This window comes from Oculina patagonica, chromosome 11 (genome assembly GCF_052425735.1).
Source record: "Oculina patagonica isolate OP01 chromosome 11, crgOcupat, whole genome shotgun sequence".
NCBI lineage: Eukaryota > Metazoa > Cnidaria > Anthozoa > Scleractinia > Oculinidae > Oculina > Oculina patagonica.
This window is the reverse complement of record NC_135768.1, coordinates 18,903,667-18,925,062: the sequence shown is the minus strand read 5'-3', so window position 1 is coordinate 18,925,062 and position 21,396 is coordinate 18,903,667. Positions and strand designations below refer to the sequence as shown.

General features: G+C 39.5%; 2 protein-coding genes across 2 annotated transcripts; both read left to right on the top strand.

The window, feature by feature from the left end:
• The first annotated feature begins 1,084 nt into the window (after positions 1-1,084).
• On the top strand, positions 1,085-1,999 carry LOC144629729 (histamine H2 receptor-like). Its single transcript, XM_078487948.1, has one exon. The coding sequence runs from the start codon at positions 1,085-1,087 to the stop codon at positions 1,997-1,999; it is 915 nt and encodes a 304-aa protein (XP_078344074.1).
• Positions 2,000-9,739: 7,740 nt separating this feature from the next.
• LOC144631227 (uncharacterized) lies at positions 9,740-20,249 on the top strand. Its single transcript, XM_078489641.1, has 9 exons — positions 9,740-9,964; positions 10,678-10,765; positions 12,196-12,536; positions 13,535-13,676; positions 13,977-14,061; positions 14,593-15,176; positions 15,573-15,768; positions 16,441-17,210; positions 19,098-20,249. The coding sequence occupies exons 1-9, from the start codon at positions 9,938-9,940 to the stop codon at positions 19,787-19,789; spliced, it is 2,925 nt and encodes a 974-aa protein (XP_078345767.1). The 5' UTR covers positions 9,740-9,937; the 3' UTR covers positions 19,790-20,249.
• Positions 20,250-21,396: the final 1,147 nt, after the last annotated feature.

Here is a 21,396-nt window from a genome sequence, read left to right as displayed (position 1 = left end):
TCTAACTAGATCTTATGATGCGTTCAAAGGTTTTTTAAAAGCTGTATTTATCACCTGGCGGGCGTATTTGTTTCAAGACCCTAAGGGGGGGGGGGGCTTCTAAGAGAGGGGGGCTTTTTTGAACCATTTATCTACAAGGGTACTTACAAAAGAATTGAAGTGGTCTTCTTGCTGTGTTAGCGTTGTTTGGTAACACGATCATTTTCACAAACAATTGTGAAAATGAGTTTCAACAACATCAAGTAAATGTGGTTCATGAATAACTTTTAAAGCGTAAAGTTGCCTTGTTCCTGTTCATAAATTGTCATGATCTACCATTTAGGGAAGAGGAAGGGGGCTTACAAAATTAAACTTTCAGAGGGAGGTTTCATATAGCTTTTACGCTAGTAATTTTCTGAATTCGTGTCAACCTCCGGTAGAAAGACAAAACAAAACAGAAAAACCACCTGTAAACTTTTAAAATGGCATAGTAAAATTGAAGTTTATGCTAATATTATTTGCACAAGGGAAACTTTTAAGTTAAAGACTTTTAAAAAGATTTCAGTCTTTAAATCGACTCACGAATGAGACAGACACTAAACCACATATACAGAGATACTTTATATTTCTGTCAGCTAGCGTTTTTTCCACCGCCCTTCGTGCTTTAATTTTAACATGTTTGCAGCTGTTTTTTTTGCACTCTCTGAGCATCCATGACTCATAGATGTTATTTGAATGGCTGTATCATTATTCAATAATATATAAAGGCAATTTGGATCTAAAAAAGGTTCAATAAATTACCAGAAGTTTAATCAAACGCTCTCCCAGTTATGTTTAGACCAATTCTAATTACATGCCAATCTTGCCACAAAGTGGTGTCGCTTTTTCGGAAAAATGAATAGGTAATGAATCACATATCACAAAAAACGTCAGAATAAGGAGTTAACTAAGAATCACCGGATGTTTTAGTTAATGCACTAAACTGTGCTGTTTCCTGTGTTGTTGGTGTCTCTGCCACTGTTTCATCGCTTTGTTACATGCTCTTCGCTGGCACAAAAAGAAAACAATTTGACTGTTTTTGAGGTGTAAGTTTTCATATTTGATCATGAACAATACCGACAAAAACAAGAACGGATCGGCGGACCATCATTCAGGAAATGAAGAAAACTATACTCCTGAAACTATTATCATCATAAACTGTGTTCTTAATGCTCCACTGATGCTCATATCCATTTTGGGCAACGCTTTGGTATTGGCCGCAATCATAAGAACTCCTTCCATTCGCTCAACTTCAATGATTATGCTTTGCAGTCTCGCTGTTTCGGACTTCCTTGTTGGTCTAATAGCTCAACCGCTTTATATTGCTCTTCAACTTACTAAGACAGACCGTTTGGTACACCATGCAGCATTCACGATAGGGTTTTCTTTATGTGGAGTTTCTCTTCTGACAATAACAACCATCACTGTGGATCGATTTCTGGCTCTTCACTATCACATGAGATATGCTGCTTTAGTGACTGAATTCCGTATTAAGTGTATTTTAGCAACAATTTGGTTGTCCAGCTTCGGTTTGTCGAGCTCTCAGCTCTGGAATAAGCCTGTTCTTCCCACGATAGCTGCATTTGTTACTATCACTTGTCTCATAATTTCCACCTTTTCTTACATCAGAATTTATCTCATTGTTCGTCGACATCAGTTACAAATCCACGCTCAACAACAGGCAGTGCAAAGTTCTAATGCTGAAAATAACTTAGACATGGTGCGTTTGAAAAGAAGTGCAATGAACACTTTCGTGTTCTACATAGCTTTAATTATATGTTATTTTCCATTCTATGTTCTATTGACTCTCTATGGAATCTCGGATAAGGTCTGGCAAAAAGAAGGGTACTTCGTTCTCACTGCAGTATTCATGAACTCGTCCCTCAATCCATTTTTGTATTGCTGGCGTCTTCGCGAGCTTCGAACGGCAGTTGTAAAGACAGCAAGGCAGATCTTATGTAAACAAACAGAAGGAAACTAAAAAAAAACCTTCAAGTTGAATGCAATAAAAAGAATAATGTTAACTGAGGACTTTTTTTATTTTAATAGATGAAGCTTGTAGAGGTGTAATTATGGAGAGTTTATTGATAATAGAATATTAAGGAGGCTCAAAACAGTTTTCAGTACAGTACTTTGCAAACTGGTTAAAAAAATTCTCCGGAGCGGTTACTGAGCCACCTTAAATTTTCAAAATTTAAATAAAGATTTTAAAAATTAAAATTAAGGGTGTTTTAACTGGTTATACCATTTTTATGGTTACAAGTGACGTCAAGAAAATTACCACAATTTGTTTGTCAATGATTGGGCATTTGTTTGGTACTTTTGTAGCAGTAACTGATAAATGTTTTGTAGCACTGACGCATCAAAGTATGAGAGCTGGGAATTGCTGGAAACTGTTGTGAGCCTCCTTGTGAACCATTTTATGGAGAATTTATTGACGAGAGAATACTAAAGTTGATTTTTTCTCTTATAGAGTAGAATTATAAATCCATGTTGTTGTCTCAATTAAAATGATAAATCATGTTTTTGTACAACCACAGATGATAACAAGTCTACCTAGGCCTTACGATGCGTTCAAAGGTTCGATGAACTTTTATCAACTCCGTATCTGAAAGCCGTATTTACCCCGTAGCGGGCTTATTTCTTTTCAAGACTCTTAGGGGGTGGGGGTGGCGCTTAATACAGACTGGGTCTTATTAGAGAGGGGGGCATATTTTATACCACATATTAGTAAGGATACATCTTCCTTGTTTCAACAAAAGGTGCCCGGCCGGCTCACAGAAAGGCTTGAAATTCACCAACAGCCACCCTCCCTCCCCCTGAGGTCCCCTGGCTAGACCAGGAGGCTAGGTGGAGTGCTTAGTCAACCCGGGTGACAGCCAAGCTGCCACATGCCTGCAGCTGGCTGCCAAACACAAGACAATCATCATTAAAATACAATGACATTGCTGTGACTGGCAAAGTCTGGTGAAAATGACACAAAAAACTCCACTATGCCCACCATCCTAGCAAGCCAGCAATTCAACCCCTGACCCTGGGCTCCCTAGGGCTGCTTGCTCTACCACTCAGCTACCCGGCACAACCTTCCAAGACGTTGCCTCCCCCATCAATTTTTTCTCGCGGGACTGGTTTGAAGGCCGACTAACGTCGGGCGGGCCTTCAAGCACGGTTCGCGGAGTACACCTTTTGTCAAATCAGACAGTGTAGACGTATGAAAGAAATAAGGTGGTCCTTTTAATGTTTGAGCGCTGTTTGGTAACACGTTTTCAACAAAATTTTATGAGAACGTGTTACAACAATGACTGATAAATGTGGTGCATGAATAACTTTAAAAGCGTGAAGTTACCATGTTTTCTTGTTCATAAACTGTCATGATCTACCATTTAGGGAAGAGGGAGGAGGCTTAAAAAATTGAAATTTGAGAGGGAGGCTTAATATAGCTTTTACTCTCTCCTCCGCAGAGGCCTCTTTCGTGTTTCTTACGGGCTGGGAAAGTGGGACAGGTGAAAAGTAAGCGCGCGGAGCCTGGAGAGAATCAAAACGAAAGCGCGCGGGGGACACTGGCTTCGCCTTTCCCGTCGTCCCCTGCGCTCCCCCTATTTTTCATTTGACGTGTTTTTCGCCTTCCCCCCCCCCCCCATCCCCCCCCCACACAACTGAAGGAGCCTCTGCGGAGGAGAGAGTAGCTTTTACGCTAGTTATTTGCTGAATTTCGTGTCAACGTCCGGCAGAAATACAAATCAAAACAGAAAAACCACCTGTAAACTAAACAGGCATAAAGGGGAGCAGGGATGGCGCAGTGGCAGGGGAGGGGGGCGAAGAAACTTCCTTTGTTACACGACTCAAAAAGTGGTCATAGCGGTGCCGGCCAACCGAGTGTGTGCAGTAGCTATCGAATGGTTGCTAAGAGCGTAGTGAATAGCTTGACAAAGTTCATTGTTTAGTTCGCATGTTTTGGTCTTGACCGTGCACAAAACACAATAGCTATTTGCATTTTGTTTGTTCCTTTGAAGTTTGCCGGACATCAAAACAACGAACAGTGATAACGGTGACCAGTCTGGCAAAAGTAGGGCTTGCAAATTATACCAATTAAAAATAACTCCAATAATTCTGAAATGATTTACTATTTTTCGGTTGTTAAATGTCAACCGTGACAAATTTTTCGCTTGGTATTCCACGCCGCCAAAACATTCTCAGTGACGTGAAACATCAGGTGAGAAATCAGCGGCGTAAAACATCAAACGCAAGCACCGCCACTATTCGCATTTCACACGCATGCAGTCATTGATATTTAAATCTTTCTGATAAAACAAAACTTTGGGTGACGTCTTTCTTAGCAACGGCTTGATTGATATAGACTCGCGACGTTTCCAGGCACTGCTATATCTTCAAAGAAAAGTGCCGACTTTCTTCCCCCCCCCCTTCCCTGCGCAGTGGTGAAAGCGCTCGCCTCCCACCAATGTGGCCCGAGTTCGATTCCCGGACCCGGCGTCATATGTGGGTTGCGTTTGTTGTTGGTTTTCGTCCTTGCTCCGAGGGTTTTTCTCCGGGTTCTCCGGTTTTCCTCCCTCCACATAAACCAACATACCAATTCGATCGGGAATCCGAGCGCCACAGGTTTGTTAGTCGCAAGACTATTAAGTGCTACCCTGGTAAAAACAAACAAGACGAAAGTTGAAGTTTATGCTAATATCATTGGCGCAAGGGAACTTTTTAAGTTAAAGACTTTTAAAAAGATTTCAGTCTTTAAATCGACTCACGAATGAGATAGACACTAAACCACATATGCGGAGGTACTTTATATTTATGTGGTCTAGCGTCTTTCACACCGCCATTCGTGCTTCAATCTTAACATGTTTGCAGCTGGGGTTTTTTTGCACTCTCTGAGCATTCATGACTCATAAATGTTATTTGAATGGCTGTATCATCATTCAATAATGTAAGGCAATCTCGCACTAAAGAGCCACAGCAAATTACCAGAAGTTTAATCAAACGCTCTTCCAGTTTTAAAAGACAAATTCTAATTAAATGCCAATCTCGCCACAAAACGGTGTCGCTTTTTCGGAAAAAATTAATAGGTAATGGACACATTTCACGAAAAACGTCAGAATAAGGAGTAAATTAAGAATCACCAGATGTTTAAAAAAAAGGCATTAAACTGTGTTGTTTTGAGTTGGTGTCTCCACTGTTGGGCAACCTTTGTTACATTCTTTTCGCTGAAACGCAAAGGAGGATTATTTGGTCATTTTTATTAGCTTGAGAACGTTAGGTGTTCATATTCAGTTAAACGTTGATGATGAACATCACCGACAAACACAACAACGGATCGGCAGACCATCATTCAGGAAATGAGGACAACTCTGCTCCAGGAACTATTCTCATCATAAACTGTGTTCTTAATGCTCCACTGATGCTCATATCCATTCTGGGCAACGGTTTGGTATTGGCCGCCATAATAAGAACTCCTTCCATTCGCTCAACTTCAATGATTATCCTCTGCAGTCTTGCTGTTTCGGACTTCCTTGTTGGTCTCATAGCTCAACCGCTATATATTGCTCAACAACTTAACACGACAAACCGTTTGCTACACCATGCAGCAAACACGATAGGGTTTTCGTTATGTGGGGTTTCTCTCCTGACAATAACAGCCATGGGATATGCTACGGCTTTTATAGAGAGTGAATCCCGTGTTAAGTATTCTTTGGCAACAATTTGGCTGATCAGTGTCGGCTCTCAGCTTTGGTTCAAGAGTGCTCTTCCCACGATAGCAGCTAAAGCCATATTTTTTCTTAGTCTCATACATTCTACATATTCTTACATCGGAATTTATCGAATTGTTCGTCGGCATCAGTTACAAATCCAGTCTCAACAAGTTGTGCAAAGCGCTAACGCTGAAAATAACTTAAACATAATACGATTTATACGATTGAAAAAGAGTGCAGTCAATACCTTCGTATTTTTTATTTTTATGATTGTATGTTATTTGCCATTGTATCTTATTTTATTTTTTACCCTCCGTGGAAGTCCGTACACTAGAGAAGAATTGTCCAAAAAATGGTACTTTGTATTTTCTCATACTGCAGTTTTTATGAACTCGTCCATCAATCCATTTTTGTATTGCTGGCGTCTTCGCGAGCTTCGGACGGCAGTTGTAAAGACAGCAAAGCAGATGTTATGTAAACAAACCGAAGAAAACTAAAAATAACCTTCGTGTTGAATGCAATCTCCATGCAATCTCTAAGGAAAACTGGCAACCAGAATGGGAATTTGCCAACATTGTAGTATTTATGAACTCGTGCATCAATCCTTTTTTGTATTGCTGGCGTCTTCGCGAGCTTCGAACGGCAGTTGTAAAACAGCAAGGCAGATGTTATGCAAACAAACAGAAGAAAACTAAAAATAGTCCTAGTGTTGAATGCAAAAAAGAATACCGTTAGGTTGCGGGAAATCATTTTATTTCAATGGTACACACTTGTAGAGGTGTAATTATGTAGAGTTTATTGATAAGAGAATATCGAAGTTTACCAAATAATATTCAAAACTTTTACAGTCTTGAGTATGCAATGTTTTAATCCTGTAAATAAGATCGTCAGCATGCATTTACACAAGATTTGTGAGCCATTTTATGGAGAATTTATTGATAAGGGAATATTATAGTTCGCTTACTGTTCAAATAAATGGCACGCAATGCATGCAGAAGCGATGACGTTTCACAAGGGGTGTTACATAATTTGGAGGAAATTTGTCAATAACTTATCGTAAATAAAAGTAGCTGACACCTTGTGCGTGAAAAAGACTGTTATCCAACTGCAGCTTACATTTTTCAAACATAAGAAGCAATGTTAGTGATTGTATAAATAGCATAGTTAGGATCTGACTGAATGTAAATAAATACAGTACTTATAAATTCACGGGCAAATGATGAAATTAATACATTTTCTTTGTAGATTTGCTCAATTGAACAACAGTTATATTTTATTTTATTTTTTTTTTAGATTTCCCTATGTTGTCTCAACAGAGATTCCGTTATATTATAGTGTGACATCTGACGAACGACATACGATATGCGAGAGCAAGCTTTTAAAGAAAGGTCAAACGGTCTCTTGCTCACAGCGGCCCTTTATATTATAAGAATAAGAAATTTCTGTCTACTAAATCTAATAGATTCCATCATTTTTAATTAATCTCTTTCGTTTATACATTGTAGTGTTCCATTCTAACTGCACGGGAGTATTTTGCTTTTGTGTTCTACACGGCGATTTCTTGTTAAGTTAAACTTGATTTCTGTTCAATTGCCCCAACAGAGTAAAAGAGTTCGATGGCAATAAGCGATTTCTGACGTCATCGCTTAAAAATGTTTAACACCTTCACAGCCGTGAGTATGCAATGTTCTGATCTGGTTAATAAGAGCGTCAGCATTCACAAAAGATTTGTTAACCATTTTCTGAATCTTATTATAAAATCTTGCGTTCGGTGACTCACCTTATCCCCAGGGTTCCCCAGGGTCTTCTTCTTGAAAATCTTCGCTGAGAAGACCCTGGGCGAGGTAATATCAGTCGTCTCCAGCCCTGTACCCAAACCCCGGACGAAAGACAGCTGAAGTTCAGAGCTACATTGGTGTAACAGAGCACCAGATTTTTATTCAGTAAAGGAGGTTATCAGCCGAACCACATTATAAGTCCTTAGAAAGTGCGGCTCCTGGTATTAGACAAGGCGTTTTAACCTTTCATAACAGCCGAGAAAGAGAGCAAGTGCCCCGCTCATCGTCCAGTCCAAAAAACGCCCGAGCACTCACAAGTACTCCCATTGGTCCGCTGCCATTCACTCATTTTACTCGAAACCCATTCTCGTTCCCAGAGCCCGCGTCCCCCTAGACCAGCGGTCGGGAAACGTCTAGGGGGACGTGGGTTCTGGGAACGAGAATGCTCGCAACCTGGAAACCTGGAAAGGGCTATCCTTGAAATTGTCACGCCGGTCGACTGTCACGCCATCATAGCGCGAACTGGTACGCTTATACTTTTCTTGACATTTGAACACTGTCTATAGCTAGGTGAAGTCTTTTACGTCCACTGGAGGATTACTTCACGCCTGTAGCGACATTCTTTGAGCCCGATTCCAAAATGACAGATTTTGACCAGCGATGAAGCGAAATTTGATTTGGTAGCCAAGTAGATAAAAAAAATCTTCTAATTTTCGCAATCCTCGTCTTTTACACACTTATATAAAACCGGTCTAAAATATACATTAAAACTGCTTTAGGTTGATAAAAGTTGATTCAAAATGTCATGCCAGCCAACTCTTGCCGAGTCGTTTTCGATTCAGGGAAATTACAAGCTGCCTTTTAAAATAATAATTAAAAAAATATGTTCTTTTCCCCTATTTAAGCCTTAGCTTGTTCTACTAAAGCATGCTTGCCTTCTCAGCCTCAAAATTTTTATTAAAAAGGCTCATATCGAGAAAGAGAAATTAGTTTTTCATCACTTCTGAGAATGTTAAAAGTAAAAGCCGAGCTAAACAATGGATTCTTCGCCAAACAAACATCCATTTGAACAAAAGCTGGTTTGCAAGCCTCTGATCGATTTGTACAGCTGTGCAAGATTGAAATTAAAATTTGGCTAAATCAACTGCGTTCGTGTTTTTATGTTATTTTTAGATCGATCGTACATGAAATCTGTACAATTTCTTTATAGATTAAAACATAAGATGACAACATCTTTTCTAAATATCGTTTTTATACTCGCTAGAGCATCCTCCCCCCCTTAAACATGGGATTCCCCTACCCCCTCCCGGGATTGCATGATATCCGTCGAAACAAGAACAAGATAACAAGAGTTTTTTGACCCTCGAAAGTTAACGAAAGGACTATTATAACTAACAGGAAAATGCAAATTCCTTATTGCCTAAATTTTCTCTAAAGGTGCTCCTTTGTTGTGTTAATTATGGTCATCGTAATTAAATTTGCTTTTTACCTGTTTTTAACAATGCTCTGGCAAACAGAACGCCTTTTTGTTTGCAATTAAGTGTTAATTTTGACGATCAAAAGAAGCCTTTTTAAAATGGTGCAAAACAAAATCATAATTTGTTGCTATAGAAGAGGAAGAAAAACTTTGGCATGTACAAACAGCTTTTCTTGTTATTAAAGTAAAGAAAAATTCAGAACAATTTTAAAACCTTAGTTTGGGTTACAGAAGCTCTTAAAGTTGTCAGTGTACAGTGCAAAATTTCCATGTTTTGTAAAATCTTGTTGACTGAGAAAATCCACACATTTGGCACTTAAAATATACATGTTAAGTGTACCCAACAGAACGTCTTTTCGTGCCTTACTAGTTAGATAAGAGGATTTACCGTGTGATGAAAATCTGGGTTTTAAAAAAGATTAATAAACTTTCAGTGAAGCTTTCTGTTTACCGCATGAAAGAACTGCTCCATAGCTTTTATTTGAATGGTCACAAACTACGGTTTTATCCACAGACTTAAAAGTTAGAACCACCTTGGTACAGCATAATAAACAGTACCACATGAAAGTACTGCTCGATAGCTTTCATTTGAATGGTGGTTTCATCCACGGTTCTTACGACCAGCTTGCCCAAAAAAAGTGCTGCTAAATGTCAGTGGCTTTATTTGAAGACAGTTGGAATCCCATTACATGCAGTACGAAGCAGATGTAACAAACGTCATGACAATCAACAAGGAGAATTACTAATTTAAATTGAAGATTCAGCGTTTTGCGTTGCTAAGTTACGTAAACCAGCCCCTTTTATTTAACGATGGCAAAATATTTAATTTTCAAAAATTGCTTTTTTGTAAATTCAGAGTTATCGTGCATTAATTAAATTAGAATTTTTTAAATAGATTTACTGAGGTAGTGCCCGCGGGGAAACAAGCTTGTATGTGACTATTCTATAACTAGCAGCGGAAAATGTTGCGATATCTCAAGAGGCGTTTCGTAAGTAAAATGTTTTTTTTTAAATTTATTTAGCAGTATACCGATATCGTTACGTTACCGACCTGTTACGCTTAAAGAATCGAAGTCGTCAAAAACGCACGAAAATCGATTCGTAAGCTGACAAAACGAGCAAAATTAGGTTGGTACTAGGTCGAAATAAATGGTAACAACCAACGTGCTGCGTACCTACACTCTTTTCTTTCTATAAGAATATTGTTTTTCCGGCCCAGGCTGGATATTCTTATTTTTCTGCCGATCAGGTTAGGCTGGAAATATTCTTGTGAATATTCTTAATATATTTTTTGCAATGTGGGAAGAAAACATCATCAATTTAAACTTCAGTTCTTTATGTTGAGATATTTTAAACTGTCATAACTCCTAAAAAGATTACGAGTATTTTTCATTTACAATATCTAGGATGTGTTTCTTGTTCACATTTATGTGTTATATCAGAGCTAACATCTTTAATGTTATCTTAAAGCTAAAGCCGATAGAGTCAAAGGGGTGTTAAGGTTTGTATAAGGCTATTAAACGTGGAAACCATAGCTTACAAAGAACAGCATGCCCCGCATAATTTGATAACTTCATAACGACAATAATTTATACCCAAATTCTCAAAAGTAATGTATAGATTAAAAGTGGAAAGAACTGAACACTGGTTTAATTTTTTTTAATTTATGATATGCTAAAATTTGTCTCCATTTTTCATACAGATCATTTTCACTTTTGTTGCGATGGCATTGATTACTGTAATTATTGTACAAATGCCGCAGTTAAAACCTTCCTCACCCGGATATATAGGTAAGATACTTCGTCTTTTTGGCTCGTTAATGGTGTTATCTTTTACAAGATTAATATGATGTAAAAATTCCCTTTTGTGACTGACAGACGCGAACCTCTCATAACTGAAGCGCGGGGGGGACTCCCAAAAAAAGCGGCGGGTCGATCCTCATACCTTACAGGGCTTACGTCACAAGAGGAAATGTTCCGTTCCCAAGAAGAAGGAAACCAACTCAGAAAATGTCTGTAAACCAAAAAGTTTTTTTTTGAGTCTGTAATGTTTAGTGCAAAAATAACATGATACGAACTTGTGGCAAAGACATCTGGATTGCTCGTACAAAAGAATTTGACAGTATACGTTACAAGTTAGAACACAAATTTGCCTTTGAAAAGAATGCCTGCTAAAGTTAGTAAACATAATTTTCTGCTGTCCGTCACAAGTATTATTAACTTTGCATTTCAAAAGAACAGTTTTCTTTTAAATTTCACGCGTTTTTTAATCTCTGGTTAAGTGTTATGGAAGCGACCCTAGATCAAAGTCTTAATGTAGATGAAGGCTGGTCGATATTTCGATCTAAAACCCTCCAACAGATTTTTTATGATCCATTACCTTTCCACGTGCTGTAACAACTACTTCGCTTTAAGGTATATCAGAGGTAAAAAAAAAGGAAAAAAGGTAGTCAGGATTTCGAATGTTTGAGACTAATTAACAATTAGACTACGAGCCCGAGTTTTCTATCCCTCATAGAAAACAAGGGCGAGTAGTCTAATTGTTTTAGTAGAAACTCTAAAGGATTGCAGTCCAAAACTTACAGCATTTGTGCACTTTGAAGACAAAAATCAAGAAAAATCACCGCTTAAAGAGCTACGCGCGCGCGACTGTTTTCTATCGGCGAATAGAAAACAGTGGGAGAACCAATCAGATTCGCGGATTTCCAATAGAACACAGCTGAGTTTCTACTAATTGGCCTTATGCATGATATAGTCATATGCCCAAAATTCACCATCAAGCTTCGTTTACGCGAATTATTCTCAACCCTTTGCCACTTTCATACAGTTTGTCCTGAACGCCCTACGAGAGACAAAAATCCTTAATTTAAGCCCCTTTTCAAGGCGACGACCATCCCCGTCCTTTTGATATGGGAGTCCCCCGGGGGCATTCTCGTACTTCGAGTCTTCGTTCCTTCTGCGCAGGCTTGAAGAAATGAGGTCGTTTCCTGACCACTGGTCAAGGGAACGAAGACCCTGGGTACGAGGAGCGGTCAACGAGTGGAAGCTCGTTCGATTTGCGCCTGCACTCATTGCGTTCAGCGGATATCCCCCAGAAAGCCACTGCGGAAGGGAAAGCCCCCGTCACTTTTATGTGGGAGTCAACCCTGGAAATTTAGAAGCCTGATGTAAATTCACGTCAGCATCATTTTTTTTACCAATTTCCAAAAAAAAACCTTTAGAATGTCAAGAAGCCCTCGGCTTGGAAAACGGGACAGTCTCTGACAACCAAATCAGGGTCTCTTCAAAATGGGATGATGATCATGCTACCAGAGAGAGCAAGCTTCACTTTGAAACAACTGCAAGTAAAGCGAGAGTTTGGGTAGCTGCCACAATAGACGCCGACCAATGGCTGCAGGTTGATCTGGGTACCGAGTACACTGTTGCTAGGGTAACACGTGTTGGAACGCAAGGGGGAGGTAGCGTCTATAATCAGTGGGTCACCAAGTACAAACTGCAGTACAGTAACGATGGAGGAGAGAGCTTCCAGTACTACAGAGAACATGGACAAACTATAGACAAGGTGAAAAACATGTATAACTACATATCTTATTAGCCCCGGGCGAGGTGAAATGCATCTATAACTATAAAGAGTCACCTAATAGAAGAAACGTTGGCCCTGTGAAAAGCATGAACCATGAATGATATGACCAATGGTCTTCTGGGTAGACATGCATCCTTGATAAGATATTTTCTTACTTTGAGAGGCTTAAGGGCATGATTTATGCAACCTGTCTTATTATCGTGTTTATTCTGTCAAAGACGACGATTATTTTTCCAATTTCCCAGTTAACATTGGGGTCGAATCGTTCATGGTACTATGCTTTTCGTGGATCAACGATTCTTCAATCAGGGGTATCTCATTAACCAAGGGCGAGGGTCGTATTAGAAGAATATCGGCCTTCTGTCTCGCAGTACAAATCGCCACGAGGTCCATACAGGAAAAACCGAGGGGGTAGATATTCTCTGAGTATGGTCCAATGCAAGCTTGGTTAAGAAAAGATTTCGCCCCCCCGGGGGGGGGGGCACTCAAAAAAAGTTTGGTACGGGGAAGGTCCGCCCCTAAGTCCAACCCCTCACCCTTTGATATACCATTTTGACAGAAAAAGCACCCCTTTCGTATACCTTTTTTAGAAAAAAAGGTGCCCCTTTCATATACCTACACGACACGACATACACTTAAAACAGGACGTTTTCTTGGCATTTTTATGTAGTGCTTAAGAGATGAACGAGAGCGTGTAACACATTTCGATTGTCTGGTTTTACTTACTGGCCTTCTCTGATGTAATAAGCCAAATCAATGACAAAATTGACTACGTATAAATATATTTTCTATTTCGAAAATTCCATCAGATTGCAGTCTCAATTGAGCATTTTAAATAAATGATGCATGCCTCTGATTTAAACATGAATTTAAAGGTCCATTTTCATACTGTATGCTTTTTATTCAGTTCTCTTTAAAATGACGAACTTATTAACATTTTGTGTGTGTGTGAACCATCTACCATTTATCTGATTTAGGAGTTCGCTGGAAACACAGACGGGGACGGTGTTGTGTCACATGACCTACATCCACCAATCACAGCACGGTACATCCGTTTTCGACCAATCAGTTGGCATTACTGGATAGTTATGAGAGTGAAGCTCTATGGATGTCTACAAGGTACTCAAGCGGGTGTTCAATCATTCAATCAATCAACCATCAATCACTCACTTAATCATTCACCTCGGCGATCACTCTAAACTTTTAAAATGCTTAGTAACAGCGAACAACCAGGGAGTTGTGACATAATATCCGTGAATGATTTTTAAATACTTGACAAAGAAAGAACCGAAATATTTCACTTTGTTGAACTAAGAGAAATGCCTCAACAAGTATAGCTGCAACATATAAAAAGCAATAAAAATACCACTGAAAGAAATCGAAGGCAAACTTCAATTCTAACCTGACTTTTGTTTCCAGATATCCCGTGTCCTTATCTCGGCCTGAAGAAGATTTCACATGTCGACGAAGCGTGGCCATCTGAAATTAAATGCAAGCCACACAGGTATAAACGCCATTAGTTAGGAGTTATTTACATTTTGAGCTGAAGGTTGCAGCAGCAACTGAAACGTCCTAATATAGTTTTTGTTTAAAGCTATTGCAAACGATTTTAAGCCTCTTTTGTAACCATGCCTAGGTTCGCTCCAAATATTTTTAGTTCCTTCGTCTTTTCAGCCGTTATTTCGATCGTCACGCAACGCTTCTATGTTGCGTGACGATCCCCAAATTACAATCGCTTGACGATTACGTGACGATCCCCAAATTATTCCTTTAAAAAAATATTAACCATCCACACCCAAAACCCCAAATTCAATCTGGGAGTCTGCCTGAAACAGGCACAAAAGGCATAAAATGCTTACCTACTGTAGCCAAATTTATATCGTTATCAAACTTTCAACATCTCCGTTGTTCATTAATACGAACATAGGCGCTGGCTTAAAAATATCTGATTTATATTTGGTTAACGTTTCACTTAATAAACTTCATTTCTTAGCACCAACGTTTGATAACCTCTACTCGTGTTCCTTCTCTACAGACCAGACAAAGTTGGTTGTGCGCATGCTTATCGATACTATGGATATCCGGGACATGTTGAGGAACGAAAGTGTGACGAGCCACATTACCCAGACATCTGTTCGTTCCAAGTAACACAGTCAGGTGACCATAAACTGTCATGTGACGCTGATAAGGTTTGTGGCTCATCAGACCCTCGGATAGGCTCAATTAATCCAGAAATGGGAAAAATTACGGAATGGACACCTTTACCAAGAGAAACATTAACAGCTGCAGTGGAAGAGGCCGTGAACACAAAGAGGAAAAACGGGTTTGGCTTTCTTTTCATCAGATGTGGGTATGTATTGCAAGCGCTCACCTTCCCGCCGATGTTAAAGAAAGCTGAAAATGGCAGCAACAGGAATAGTATCAATGTGAATGTGATTATGCTTGACTCTATCTCCAGACCGCATTTCTATCGAATCCTTCCGAAAGCTGTGGAGGCGCTACGTAAGATTTTCTGGGATCGTAACATCAAGGCCACTGCCATGGACTTTGAACTTTTCCACAGTGTTGGTCAACAGACATTTGACAACTTGCGACCATTCTTCTCTGGCGTTATGAAAGGTAAGCTCTGCAATAAAGAGATGAATTAGACGGTTGTGGTTGTAAACAGAATACCTAAAATTCTTTATTACATATTTAGGTTTTGAATATTAGTGTGATAAAGCTGTGAATAAAATTATACCATCTGGGAAGTGATACGACATTACTTCCCCGATTGTATTGCCGAAGATAATTCGAAGCCTTTTGAAAATTCTCAAACATGATCCGAGGGTTTCCAAAGATGAATGAAAACCACCCGAACGTTTCCAAGGATTCCCGAAACCTTCCGAAGATTAACCGAAGATCACCCGAGGTCTTGAAGGGGTTGTTGGGTGGGACGTCGCACAATGAGAAATTCAAGTCTGTTCATTGTATTGCGGTATTACACGATACGTTTTTACTATTTTGTTTGTCAAGATGACAACACAGTCGGCGACACAGCAAAGACCGTTAAGGCTCCATTAGGTGTGGAGGTGTTGTTTGGGACCTTCAAGAAGTGGGGCTACCAGACCCTTTATCAAGAGGACCTTTGTTGGTTTGACAGATGGGGAATTGGGTTAACGGACCTTGAAATAAGAAGAATGCCAAAACGAGATTCAGAATTCAAAAAGAGGTACGTCTGCCAAGGCAGTTAAGGTAGAAACGGATTAACCTAGAAATAGTATATATACCCTTACTTTATCATCACCATCATCATGATATGGGTTCTGTTTGATTTGACCAATCGAACTCTATAAGTTAGGGTGGGGTTGACACAGTAAAATGTCCCGGCGGTATCTAGCATTTGCCATGTAAGTTCCATATACAAAATGCCTTGAAGGTTGTTGATGGTCAGACAGAATGAAAACATTTCAGAGGGTCAAAAAATTGTCAGAACATGTAAATCGTTTGACACAGGACTAGCTGGCCTGCAGTAGTTTGTATGTGTGATCGTCGAAGTGTTAGTAAGCAGAGGTCGTCAATCAATCAAACAATCAATCAGTCCGTCTTCAAAGGTGACGTCCGCTCACTTCCTCTCACGGTAGTTACCAAAAACAGTCTTTCTCAGACTGCCTTGAAAATAAAGATGCCCCTTTATATAAATAATGCAAAGAACAAAGACTGATTTCTTCCAATATTTATTCTAAACAAAAACGCCTAAAAATCAATAAAAAAAAACGACCGTTGCGACCGTCCAAAAACTCTTGGAACTTGACGAGAAATAATTATTAATGGGAAACTTAGTCAAGTGGTATAATTAACATACGAATTCCTGTAAGCTTAATTTTTTTAAATTTCGTTGCAGGTGGAGCGAATTTCAGAGTAAGGTGCGTACAAAACACATCGATGATTTTGGCTTGCTACATTTCTCCGGCACGGTACTGGACAAATACCACGAGACGAACCATTACGAAAATCCGCCTCAAGTTTGTTTAAATGGACAGTTCTTCAGCCAGTATTTCATGGATTACATAAAAATGGCGTTTTCCGCGACTGAAAACGACCGCACAGCAAAGCCTTTGCTTTCGTTTATTCATTTCAACACTGGGCACGAATACACTGGGAGACGCATGGTGAACATGGACGCTAATTTAGCGAAGTTTTTGATCAATATGGCTGCCTTTCCAGACACTCTTACTATGGTATTTTCTGACCATGGTAACAAGAATACTCAATACAGCTACAACTCCGAAGAAGGAAGGAGAGAGGTATTCGACCCAGTCTTTTTCATGATCGTTCCTGATGGCGTCGCTGAAAGACTGGGTCGGCAACGGATTGCTGCTTTGGCTGCGAACCAAAAGCGACTTTTTACTTTGCTTGATGTACACAGAGCTCTCATGAGTTTGAACGACCCCAAGAAAATGAATTCCCAGAATTCTCTGGATACGGGTATATTTGCAGTTTTACCAGCAAACCGCACATGCGCAGACCTAAATTTGATGCCGCTGACCAGGTGCAAGTGCGAAGGCTTCGACAATTATAATCCAGCGAAAGACAACTCGGAAAGTCACAAATGGCTGGCAGAATTTGCGCTTGGAACTTTAAACGATGCAATACAGAAACAACATATGGGAGGTAAATAAAGAATTAGTTAAAAAAAAAGTAAATGTTGTTTTTATAGTGGTCATGCACTTAGCTTCGAGTTAGCTAGTTTACAGGCATGCCACTGAAACAGAGGAAACAAATATTTTTAAATGAACATAACATGGTTAAAAATCCCAACTGGCAGAAGGCAGACCAGTTGGCTATATACAAAGCGTGACCGAGGATTTATCGGGACTGTCGAGAACAAATCCAGCTAGTGGCACGGGCAGGTCTTGAACCGGGGACCTCCGGATTACAGCACCAGAGCCCTAAACCACTCCGCCACGCTTGTTACCTTTTGCAAAATATACCCATTCTCGTCCGCACAGACCGCGATCCTATTGGTCAGCAACAAGTATCGATTCAATTTTTTTGGTGTGACCAAAATGTTGCGGCTTCTGGGATCGAGAATGAATTACAACTTTCTTGTATAAATTAAAGACACATCAGGCGACATTGGCTGGTGGTCGTACTTTGTTACCCATGCAGCCAATTGTCAATTAGAGAAAATCCTTCACTTTCACGATTTTCAACCAAATGTGACGGAGCCAGTTTACGGTTGTACTAATTCATTTGGCCTGCTCTTCTCATTTATCAACCAAATCCTCATTTTCTCTCTCTGGATGTTTTCTTAGTGGCCTGGGTTAGTCACCAAGTTCAACTGCAACAGGCGGAATACAGTTTGAACTGTAGTTTGATATTCCAGTTGCTACAGATCTTGGGATAAAAAGATAAAATCTACTGCATAGAAACCAAAGTGACTTTGCTCTAATGAGCAAAAAAATTGCCATTCTTGAACCCACATTAAAAAGAGGCGGGGATGTGTGAAGGTCTTTTTGGTTCGAATTCCTGAAGTTTTGGTACTTTTTGGAATAACGACATACTGTCAGGGACCACCATCTAGTTAAAACTTGTATCATAACCAATAGAAAGATCCGTTAAGTTCACGCCCAGAAGATTTGGTAGGATCTCCATTTGGCTTATAGGGATTTTTTTGTATATGCCATTATAAAAACAGTTGGATGCAGGGGACCACGCAACGAAGAAAAAATGCTTGGCTTGTCTGCTGCCGGATCTCTTGTTCAAGAAATGCTCGTACCAGACGTCACTCTTAGTGTTCATGAAACCAGATTGATTGCAAGGCTGGTACAACGGCAGTAGGGCAAGATTTATTGGCCAATATTTCAACTAGCAGAGCTAGTATTTTTCAGGGCCAGTACTATAATCTATTTAAAGTTTCATGACTTATAAACCTGAGTACCTCCTCTGCGCAGATGCACCTTTCGTCACTATTGTTTATGAAATGAATATATGAAATTCATACATTTGTACTGCGGAAATACATTTTAAGCAAATGAAAGATCATCACAGTAATGTACTCAACTTAAGCAGTTGAGAAAAGCAAGCCTGAAAAAAATTCAGGCCTGAACGGGAATCGAACCCATGACCTCTGCGATACTAGTGCAGCGCTCAAACCAACTGAGCTATCAAGCCAACTGGGAGCTGGTCACTTGTGAGTTCGTAATATACCCGTGGATGGAGAAGATATGAAATTAATATATGAATATAATATAATATATGAATATAATATATAATATATGAATTTCATATATTCATTTCATATCTTCTCCATCCACGGGTATATTAGGAACTCACAAGTGACCAGCTCCCAGTTGGCTTGATAGCTCAGTTGGTTAGAGCGCTGCACTAGTATCGCAGAGGTCATGGGTTCGATTCCCGTTCAGGCCTGAATTTTTTTCAGGCTTGCTTTTCTCAACTGCTTAAGTTGAGTACATTACTGTGATGATCTTTCATTTGCTTAAAATACTATTGTTTATGTTGGTTTAATTTTCATCTCTTTCTTTTTTGTCTAATCAGGTAGCGGCAACTCGACTCAAAAATATGGTTTTGGTAACTGTAAACGTTTAATTGGCAAATCGTTTACAAATATTGTGCAACGTTCCGAAGGAGCCTACATCATGACAACGATGAACCTACACGTGGTCCCTCCAACCGGATATACAGAGGATGAAGTGTTCAAAGTATCCCTTAAACAGTACGCTCAAGCTAAAGACAAAGTTTGGCTGACAAGCTACGTGCGACAGTCAAAGTACAGCAAGTTTAAGTCATGCGCAGATAAGTCTGTTGATATCAAGCTGTGCGCATGCGCCAAAGAAGAAACCGCTGGAGCTTCACAGAGGGGAGAAGTGATAGCGGATAACGTCCCACGGGAAATGTTTGGTTCGAAGACGATTGTGAAAGACCTGCACGCGGGGTGTTTGTTATTCCTGCGAAGGAATTACGGAAAAGTAGCTGTTGCGCTAGAAGTGACCAATATATGCAGTATTCGCACTTACATGTTTGAATTATCCGGTTCGGCGGGCGAAAGAGTTTATTCTCAAACCCTGCCCATTAAACTGGAATTAGCACCAAAGACCTTTTATTTTTTAACATCCATCAATAGGTACACTTCTAGAGACAGTTTTCCTTTGTATTTTGAAGCGAGTATACAAGTTAAGGATGCGGGTTTTGCGGAATTCACAGATTTAGGGAAAATCGACGTTTCATGAAGTAAACGTGTAAACCAGCTTAACGTTTTTCAAATGAAGTTGAGAAATCAATGTTACTGCTAATATTTTTCTCTTGGCCTCTACAATGAAGAGAAATTATTCTCAGTATTAATTCAATTTTGATGGTGAACTCATTATATTAGTTGTTTCTTCGCGTTCTCCGACAACTGGCTATCTTTCTCAAAGAAACTAGATCGAATTTAGCCAAGGGAGCTGCGATGTTTTAGCACCGCATTTTATCTCAATGGCTCAATTTATACCAAAGACGGATGGTCCGTCTAGACCTAAAAAGGCAACCATCTTTTAGTTCGTCTAATAATTCGTCTGTGTATAAATACGGGCAAACAGACGGATTATCCGTCCAGATGATTTTTTTACTGTATAAGTAAATTGCAAAGGTAACTATTCAAAACTATCCCAGCACTCTTCAATAATTGAAAAAGGTATCACAAGTACAATTATTCTATTAAACGCTAGCTAAGACCTTTGTTCCCGCTGTTCGGTGAAATAAATTATTTTTTGCACGTATTACCTTTTCTAGCCTAAGTTCAAATGTTTAATGGTACATTCAAGGTAGGTCTTTTCGTATTTCATCAGTCACGGACGACGATTTACAAAGCTGCCTTGGAGTCTCGGATTTGGTTACTTTTTTAAGCGAGGGTCTCGGTTCAAAAAAAAAATAGAAAGAGTTCAGGGAATGTGTTCCAGTTTCTGACAAGAGATCTTTAGACTACCTTGTTCTTACTAATTTTCGCGCGTACTTAATTTCGCGAAAAATCGGGAACCGAATTTTGCAAGTATTAACTTTTGCGATTGCAAGAAAAATTAGAGCAAAAGTGTATTAAATTTCGCGATTTTTGTCAGTATTTTTTTGGATCAGTCGTCGTCTGGAAATATGCAAAGGTCTGGCCTACAAGGACCCTGCAATGTCTGGTCTGGTCTGGTCGATCTACAAGGAGCCTGTAAACGGAAACTTTAATGACTGTACTAAAGAGGTTTTGGACGATTTATAAGCTGAAGAAAACAATAATCAGAGGGAGGGGGCTAGTCGAAAAAAGACAGAAAGATATTTTCAAGGGTAGATAGTTGCAGTTCCAAACATTGAATTTTTGTTAGACCTTGTTATTGTTTTGATAGTTAATCAGTGCGCTATTAATTTTAGCGTGTTTAAATTTTGCGCAATGTTTTTTTAAGGGTATTTTTCTTTGAGCGACCAACAGCAAAGGTGGTAAAGGGGGTGGGGATGGGGTTAAATCACTTTAAGTTTCCCTACCCCTTGAGTCCTGACTTTTTTCTACTTTTTATACTAACGTTTCAGTAATTTGAAATTGCAAAACAAACTACATCATTTCATTTGCGTGTTCTGCTTGTTTTCCGAGCGGTGCAAACCAGTCTTTATACCATGCCATAGAAAATACAGCCAATCAGAATACAGGAAAGCCGTTGTATAGACGACGGTATTCAACCCAACCTTCCCATAGTGCGCTGCGACTGTATTCTCGACGAAATTTAGTAAGCGTATTTTCTATGGCATGGTATAAAATAGTTACACAACACTTTCTCGTGGTATACTATAGAATATCCCACTTGTCACTTGTATTTTCTTG

Bases quoted from the DNA above. Each gene is read 5' to 3' on its own strand.
- LOC144629729 (XM_078487948.1), top strand. From the start codon at position 1,085: ATGAACAATACCGACAAAAACAAGAACGGATCGGCGGACCATCATTCA.
- LOC144631227 (XM_078489641.1), top strand. From the start codon at position 9,938: ATGTTGCGATATCTCAAGAGGCGTTTC. The intron at 14,062-14,592 runs GTATAAACGCCA...CCTTCTCTACAG, and splicing joins ATTAAATGCAAGCCACACAG to ACCAGACAAAGTTGGTTGTG. The intron at 17,211-19,097 runs GTAAATAAAGAA...TTGTCTAATCAG, and splicing joins ACAGAAACAACATATGGGAG to GTAGCGGCAACTCGACTCAA.